This window comes from Corvus brachyrhynchos, unplaced genomic scaffold (genome assembly GCF_000691975.1).
Source record: "Corvus brachyrhynchos isolate BGI_N302 unplaced genomic scaffold, ASM69197v1 scaffold1366, whole genome shotgun sequence".
Lineage (NCBI taxonomy): Eukaryota > Metazoa > Chordata > Aves > Passeriformes > Corvidae > Corvus > Corvus brachyrhynchos.
In genome coordinates this window covers 9154-17714 of record NW_008238680.1, presented here as the reverse complement: position 1 = coordinate 17714, position 8561 = coordinate 9154, and the positions used below count along the sequence as shown (strand labels likewise).

General features: G+C 44.7%; 1 protein-coding gene and 2 long non-coding RNA genes across 4 annotated transcripts in view; all 3 read right to left on the bottom strand.

Annotated features, from left to right (window-relative positions):
- TONSL (tonsoku-like, DNA repair protein) overlaps positions 1-1062 on the bottom strand; it is a 5055-nt gene extending 3993 nt beyond the window's left edge. Inside the window, exon 1 of the mRNA XM_017738093.1 lies at positions 533-1062. Within this exon, the coding sequence (XP_017593582.1) occupies positions 533-575 (43 nt within the window). The 5' untranslated portion in view covers positions 576-1062. The remainder of the gene's footprint in view (positions 1-532) is intronic.
- Positions 1063-4159: 3097 nt separating this feature from the next.
- On the bottom strand, positions 4160-5485 carry LOC108447598. Of its 2 annotated transcripts, none has more exons than XR_001863255.1 (3): positions 5035-5485; positions 4539-4791; positions 4160-4177 (listed from the first exon to the last, which is right to left on the bottom strand). It is a non-coding gene; the product is annotated as an uncharacterized LOC108447598 (long non-coding RNA). The 2 variants fall into 2 exon arrangements; XR_001863254.1 differs by having other exon boundaries at positions 4162-4177; positions 4539-4577; positions 4792-5481.
- A 189-nt stretch (positions 5486-5674) lies between these two features.
- Positions 5675-6425, bottom strand: LOC108447597. The gene is made up of 2 exons (XR_001863253.1): positions 6119-6425; positions 5675-5955 (listed from the first exon to the last, which is right to left on the bottom strand). It is a non-coding gene; the product is annotated as an uncharacterized LOC108447597 (long non-coding RNA).
- Between the last annotated feature and the right edge of the window lie 2136 nt (positions 6426-8561).

Genomic DNA, 8561 nt, shown 5'->3' with positions numbered 1-8561 from the left:
GGGTGTGTGCGTGGTGTGGGGTGAGTTTGAGCGCCTCTGAAGGGGTTTGAGGGATTTCTGGGGGGTTTTGATCTTTTGAGGGGGGAAAATTTAAGGGACCCCCCCCGTGAGGGGGAATTTGCGCCCCTGGGGGGGCTGAGGAGCCCCGGGGGAGGGAGGGATTTGATCTTCTGGGGAAAAAAATGGAGAATTTGGGGATTGGGGGGTGGGTTGAATATTTTGAGTGCCTCTGGGGTTATTTGAGCCCGTGAGGGGGAATTTGACTCCCTATGAGGGGTTTGAGGACTCCCAGGAGGGTTTGAAGACCCCCCCCGAACCCGGAGTGAGGATTTAAACCCCTGTGAGGGGAATTGGGAGCCCATGGCGGCCTGAGGGAGAGAAAACCTGAGGGGACCGCGGGGCCGCCTGAGGACGCCCCAGCGCGGGGGAGGCTCCTCGAGCTCTCAGGGTCCCCGTGCCCCCTTCCAGCCCTCATTAAAGCCTTTTAAGCCCGGTTTAAACCCCGTTAAACGCCATTAAAGCCCCAACTCACGGCGGATCTCCCGCGCCGCCTCAGCGCTGAGCTCGCCCGCCATTCCCGCCGCTCGCAGAAACCACGCCCCCCTCGCGTTCTGATTGGCTGAGTGCCGCAGCCTCGACCAATCAGCGCCCGGAACGGCGAGAACGGCAGCTCCTATTGGTCAATGCGGGCAGAAGTCCCGCCCCCCTCGTGAGGCGGGAAAAGGCGCTTCCGCCCTCCCCTCAGCGGCCGCGGGGAAGGTGGTGGCGCCCCCTGGTGGCGCCCAGTAGCTCCCAGTAACTCCCAGTTCATTCCCAGTAGCCCCCAGTAAATCCCAGTGCACTCCCAGTAGCTCCAAGTTCACTCCAATGGCCCCAGCAACTCCCAGTTCACTCCCAGTAGCTCCCAGTAAATCCCAGTTCGCTCCCAGTAGCTCCCAGTTCACTCCAGTAGCTCCCAGCAAATCCCAGTTCGCTCCCAGTAGCTCCCAGCAAATCCCAGTTCACTCCCAGTATCCCCCAGTGCCTCCCAGTGCTCCCAGTTCCCCCAGTTAAACATCCCAGTGCCCCTTGGAAGCTCCCAGTATCCCCAGTAACCCCATCCCAGTGCTCCCAGTATCCCCAGTAACTGCCACCCCAGTGCTCCCAGTATCCCCAGTAACCCCATCCCAGTGCTCCCAGTATGCCCAGTAACCTCGACCAGTGCTCCCAGTATGCCCTACATACAGCCCAGTGCTCCCAGTGCTCCCAGTAACCCCCTCCCAGTGCTCCCAGTGCTCCCAGTGCTCCCAGTGCTCCCAGTAACCCCCTCCCAGTGCTCCCAGTATCCCCAGTAACCCCATCCCAGTACTTGCAGTATCCCCAGTCCTCCCAGTATCCCCCTCCCAGTGCTCCCAGTTTCCCCAGTAACTACCAGTGCCCCCATCCCAGTATCCCTCTCCCAGGGCTCCCAGTAACTCCCAGTATCCCCAGTAACCCCCAGTATCCCCATCCCAGTGCTCCCAGTTTCCCCAGTAACCCCATCCCAGTGCTCCCAGTGCTCCCAGTAACCCCATCCCAGTGCTCCCAGTATCCCCAGTATCCCCCTCCCAATGCTCCCAGTGCTCCCAGTGCTCCCAGTATCCCCCTCCCAGTGCTCCCAGTACCCCCATCCCAGTGCTCCCAGTTCTCCCAGTAACCCCAGTGCTCTCAGTACGCCTGTTCCAGTGCTCCCAGTATCCCCATCCCAGTGCTCCCAGTGCTCCCAGTGCTCCCAGTAACCCCCTCCCAGTGCTCCCAGTGCTCCCAGTAACCCCATCCCATTGCTCCCAGTGCTCCCAGTATCCCCCTCCCAGTGCTCCCAGTGCTCCCAGTGCTCCCAGTATCCCCATCTCAGTGCTCCCAGTATCCCCAGTATCCTCCTCCCAGTGCTTCCAGTTTCCCCAGTATCCCCCTCCCAGTGCTCCCAGTGCTCCCAGTATCCTCCTCCCAGTGCTTCCAGTATCCCCAGTATCCCCCTCCCAGTGCTCCCAGTGCTCCCAGTGCTCCCACTATCCCCACCCCAGTGCTCCCAGTATCCCCAGTAACTGCCACCCCAGTGCTCCCAGTGCTCCCAATATCCCCAGTGACCCCATCCCAGTGCTCCCAGTGCTCCCAGTATCCCCCCACCTTTCCCTCCAACCCCCCCAGTCCCAGCTCTGATTCCAACCCTTCCCATTTTGGTAAAAAACCCCCCAAAATCGCAACTTTTGGGGTAAAAAAAAATTCCAATTTTGGTGAAAAAATTTTGGGGTCAAAAATACCAATTTTGGGTTTAAAAACTCCCTGAAAATTCTGGTTTCAAAAAAGAGAAACCAATCCCAATTTTGGGTTAAAACCACCCGATTTTGGTTAAAAAAAAATCCATCCAAATCTTCACATTTTGGTTTAAAAAAATCTCCAAAATCTCAAATTTTGGGGTCAAAAAATCAAATTTTGGTTAAAACCCAAATTGCTCCAATTTTGGTCTTTAAAAAAATGAAATTAAATCCAATTTTGGGTTAAACCCATCAAATATTGGTTAAAAATCCACCAAAATCTTCACATTTTGGATAAAAAAATCCCCAAATCCTCAAATTTTGGGGTCAAAAAATCGAATTTTGGTTAAAACCCAAATTGCTCCAATATTCGTTGAAAAAGTGAAACAAATTCCAATTTTGGGTTGAAAATCTCCAATTTTAGTGCAAAAAATCCATCCAAGCTTTCAAATTTTGGTTCACAACCCCCCACACACTCAAATTTTGGGTTCAAAAATGATGATTTTGAATAAAAACCGAATTTCTTAAATTTTAGGAAAAATCCAAAGTAATAAATTCAAATTTTGGGTAAAAACCATCAAATTTTGGTTAAAAAAATCCCAAGTACTTCAAATATTGGGGTAAAACTCTCAAATTTTGGTTTAAAAAAATCCCCAATACTTCAAATATTGGGGTAAAACTCTCAAATTTTGGTTAAAAACCCCCAAACCCCTCAAATATTGGGGTAAAACCCTCAAATTTTGGTTAAAAAAATCCCTCAAATTTTTAAGAAAAACGGAAATTCCAATTTTGGGTTAAAACCGTCAAATATTGGTTTAAAAATCCACCAAAAATATTCAAATTTTGGTTAAAAAAAACCCCCCCAAAATCTCAAATTTTGGGGTTAAAAAATCTGATTTTTATTTTCAAAAAATCTTTCAAATTTTGGGTAAAAAAAGCATCAAATTCCAACTTTGGGTCCAAAAAGTCAAATTTTGGTTTAAAAACCTCAAAACCTTCAAACTTTGATTAAAAATCCCCCAAAGTCGCCAGTTTTGGGTCCAAAAAATCAAATTTTGATTAAAACCAAATTTCTCAAAGTTTGGTTAAACCCAACCAAATTCAAATTTTGGGGTAAAACCATCAAATTTTGGTTCAAAACCCCTCAAAATCTTCAATTTTTGGTTCAAACCCCCCAAGAGCCCCAAATTTTGGTTTTAAAACATCAAATTTTGGTTCAAAAATCACAAATCCCTCAAATTTGGGTCAAAACCACCCCAAAACTTCAATTTTTGGACAAACCCAGCCTCAAACTGTCGAATTTTGGTCAAAACCACCACATTTTGGTTAAAACCACCCCAAGAACCTCAAATTTGGGTCAAACCCCTCAAATTTGGAACTAAACCCCCCCAAACCCTTCAATTTTGGATCAAACCCACCAAATTTGGGTCAAAACCACCTGAAAATCCTCAAATTTGGGTCAAACCCAGCAAATTTTGGTCCAAATTCCCCCCAAACCCTCATATTTTGGTCAACCCCCAACCAAGAACCTCAAATTTTCATCCAAACCACCCCAAAACTTCCAATTTGGGTCAAAACCCCCCCAAATCCTCAAATTTTCATCAAAACCACCTGAAACCCCTCAAATTTTGGGTCAAACCCCTCAAATTTTGGGCAAAACCACCCCAAAATGCACAAATTTGGTCCAAAACCTCAATTTTTGCCCCAAACCATCCCAAACATTCAAATTTTGGTCAAAACCTTCAAATTTTGGTCAAAACCATCCCAGCCACCTCAAATTTGGGTCAAAAGCACCCCAAAACTTGGAATTTTTGTCAAAACCACCCAAATCGCTCAGATTTTGGTCAAAACCATCCCAAATCTTCAGATTTTGCCCAACAACTTCAAATTTTGGTCAAAACCACCTCAAACCCCTGAAATTTTCATCAAAAACCATCCCAAAACCTCAAATTTGGGTCAAACCACCAGATTTTGGTGAAACCAACCCAGACTCCTCCAATTTTGGTCAAAAGCACCCCAAGAACCTCCACATTTTGGTCAAAACCACCCCAAAACTTCCAATTTTGCTCAAAACCACCCCAAGAACCTCCACATTTTCATCCAAACCACCCCAAAACTTCCAATTTTGGTCAAAACCACCCCAAAACCCTCAAAATTCCATCCAAACCACCCCAAGAACCTCAAATTTTCATCCAAACCACCCCAAAACTTCCAATTTTGTCCACCCAAACCCCCCAAAGAACCCCAAATTTTCATCCAAACCACCCCAAAACTTCCAATTTTGGTCAAAACCACCCCAAGAACCTCCACATTTTCATCCAAACCACCCCAAAACTTCCAATTTTGATCCAAACCACCCCAAAACTTCCAATTTTGGGCAAAACCACCCAAAGAACCTCAAAATTTCATCCAAATCACCCCAAAACTTCCAATTTTGGTCAAAAACACCCCAAAACCCTCAAAATTCCATCCAAACCACCCCAAAACTTCCAATTTTGGTCAAAATCACCCCAAGAACCTCCAAATTTCATCCAAACCACCCCAAAACTTCCAATTTTGATCCAAACCACCCCAAAACTTCGAATTTTTGTCAAAACCACCCCAAGAACCTCAAATTTTCATCCAAACCACCCCCAAACTTCCAATTTTGGTCAAATCCACCCCAAGAACCTCCAAATTTCATCCAAACCACCCCAAAACTCCCAATTTTGCTCAAAACCACCCCAAAACTTCGAATTTTGATCAAAACCACCCCAAGAACTTCCAAATTTCATCCAAACCACCCCAAAACCTCAAAATTGGGTCTAAATCACCCCACGAACCTCCAAATTTCATCCAAACCACCCCAAAACTCCCAATTTTGCTCAAAACCACCCCAAAACTTCGAATTTTGATCAAAACCACCCCAAGAACTTCCAAATTTCATCCAAACCACCCCAAAACCTCAAAATTGGGTCTAAATCACCCCACGAACCTCCAAATTTCATCCAAACCACCCCAAAACTCCCAATTTTGCTCAAAACCACCACAAAACTTCCAATTTTGCTCAAAACCACCCCAAGAACCTCCAAATTTCATCCAAACCACCCCAAAATTTCCAATTTTGGTCAAAACCACCCCAAGAACCTCCAAATTTTCATCCAAACCACCCCAAACCCCTCAAATTTTACCGAACCCTCCCAATTTCAACCCAACCCCCCGCCCAAAAAACCCCAAATGATTGGTTCATCCATTTTTGGGGGTTTCAAGGCAATTTTTGATGGTTTCAAGAATTTCTGTTGAGTTTACACCGATTTTTGGTGGTTTCAAACCAATTTTTGGTGGTTTCAAGAATTTCTGTTGGGCAGCAACCAATTCTTGGTGGTTTACACCAATTTTTGGTGGTCTTGAGCCAATTTTGGGTGGGTTCAAACCGATTTTCGGTGGTTTCAAGACCTTTCTGTTGGGTTTAGAGCCAATTTTGGTGGTTTTAAGCCAATTTTGGGTGGGTTCAAGACCTTTCTGTTGGGTTTGGAGCGATTTTGGGTGGGTTTAGGCCAAGTTTGGGTGGGTTCAAGCCAAGTTTTGGTGGGTTTCATCCATTTTTGGTGGTTTTAAGCCCATTTTGGGTGGGTTCAAGACCTTTCTGTTGAGTTACACCAATTTTTGATGGTTTCAAACCAATTTTTGATGGTTTCAAGACCTTTCTGTTGGGTTTCATCCATTTTTGGTGGTTTCAAACCAATTTTTGGTGGTTTCAAGAATTTCTGTTGGGCAGCAACCAATTCTTGGTGGTTTACACCAATTTTTGGTGGTCTTGAGCCAATTTTGGGTGGGTTCAAACCGATTTTCGGTGGTTTCAAGACCTTTCTGTTGGGTTTAGAGCCAATTTTGGTGGTTTTAAGCCAATTTTGGGTGGGTTCAAGACCTTTCTGTTGGGTTTGGAGCGATTTTGGGTGGGTTTAGGCCAAGTTTGGGTGGGTTCAAGCCAAGTTTTGGTGGGTTTCATCCATTTTTGGTGGTTTTAAGCCCATTTTTGGTGGTTTTAAGCCAATTTTGGGTGGGTTCAGGACCTTTCTGTTGGGTTTGGAGCAATTTTGGGTGGGTTTAGGCCAAGTTTGGGTGGGTTCAAGCCATGCATTTTTGGTGGTTTTAAGCCCATTTTTGGTGGTTTTAAGACCTTTCTGTTGAGTTACACCAATTTTTCATGGTTTCAAACCAATTTTTGATGGTTTCAAGACCTTTTTCTTGGGTTTCATCCATTTTTTGGTCGTTTTAAGCCAATTTTTGGTGGGTTCAAGACCTTTCTGTTGGGTTTGGAGCAATTTTGGTGGTTTTAAGCCAATTTTGGGTGGGCTCAAGACTCTTCTGTTGGGTTTGGAGTGATTTTGGGTGGGTTTAGGCCAAGTTTTGGTGGGTTTCATCCATTTTTGGTGGTTTCAAGACCTTTCTGTTGGGTTTCGACCAATTTTTGATGTTTTCAAACCGATTTTGGTGGTTTCAAGCCAATTTTCGGATGCTTTCAAGACCTTTCTGGTGGGTTTCCACCAATTTTTGGTGGTTTCAACCCATTTTTGGTGGCTTGGAGCCAATTTTTGAGGATTTCAAGACCTTCCTGTTGGGTTTGGACCATTTTTGGTGGTTTCAAGCCAATTTTTGATGCTTTCAAGCGTTTCCTGTTGGTTTTCCATCTTTTTTTGATGCTTTCAAACCATATTTTGATGCTTTTGCCAATTTTTTGATGCTTTCAAACCAGTTTTGGTGGTTTCGAGACCGTCCTGATGCATTTCGACCGATTTTGGGCATTTTCGAGCCGGTTTTGTCGTGTTCAAGACCTTTCCATTGGGTTTTGACCAATTTTTGATGCTTTCAAACCGATTTCGGTGGTTCCAAGCCAATTTTTGGTCATTTCAAGACCTTTCCGTTGGGTTTCGACCAATTTTTGGTGGTTTCAAACCATTTTTGGTTGCTTTAAGCCAATTTTTGAGGATTGCAAGACCTTTCCATTGGGTTTCGACCAATTTTTGGTGGTTTCCAAGTATTTTTGATGGTTTTAAGCCAATTTTTGGTGGTTTCAAGATCTGTCAGGTTTCGACCAATTTTTGGTGGTTTTAAGCCAATTTTTGATGGGTTTCAAGCCCTTTCCATTGGTTTCCCACCAATTTTTGGTGGTTTCCCACCAATTTTTGGTGGTTTCAAGACCTTTTTCTTGGACTTCAACCCATTTTTGGTGGTTTCAAACCCATTTTTGGTGGTTTCAAGACCTTTTTGTTGGGCTTCAACCCATTTTTGGTGGTTTTAAGCCTATTATTGGTGGTTTCATCCATTTTTGGTGGTTTCAACCCATTTTTGGGGGCTTTAAGCCCATTTTTGACGATCTCAAGACCTTTCTGTTGGCTTTGGACCGATTTTTGCTGGTTTCAAACCATTTTTTGATGCTTTCAAGACCTTTCTGTTGGGATTCGAGCATTTTTTGCCAATTTTGGTGGTTTCAAGCCAATTTTTCATGGTTTCAAGCCAAACCTCTTGGTTTCCCACCATTTTTTGTCTCTTTCAAGCCATTTTTGATGGTTCCAATCCAATTCCATTTGTTCCCCACCAATTTTTGTCGCTTTCCCACCAATTTTTGTCACTTTTGAGCCAATGTTTGTCGCTTTCCCACCAATTTTTGTCGCTTTCCCACCAATTTTTGTCACTTTTGAGCCAATGTTTGTCGCTTTCCCACCAATTTTTGTCGCTTTCCCACCAATGTTTGTCACTTTCCCACCACTTTTTGTCTCTTTCAAGCCATTTTTGATGGTTCCAATCCAATTCCATTTGTTCCCCACCAATTTTTGTCGCTTTTGAGCCAATTTTTGTCACTTTCCCACCAATTCTTGTCACTTTCGAGCCAATTTTTGATCCTTTTCAGACCCTTCCTCTTCACTCCTCCCCAATTTTTGGCACTTTCAAGCCACGTTTTTCTGCATTCAAACCATTTTTGCCATTTTCAAGCCATTTTTGATGCTTCCAAGCCAATTCCGTTGGTTTCCCACCATTTTTGGCCACTTCCAAGCCAATTTGGATCCTTTCAAGCCATCTTTTCCCACTTCCAAGCCAACTTTTGGTGGGTTCAAGACCTTTCTGTTGGCTTTGGACCAATTTTTGACGGTTGCACCAATTTTTTGATGGTTTCGAGCCATTTTGGCTGCTTTCAAGTCAAATTTTGTTACTTTCAAACCACTTCTGATCTTTCCCACCATTTCTTGTCGCTTCCAAGCCATTTTTGACGGTCTCAAGCCAATTTTCGCTCACTTTCGCCCTTTTTTA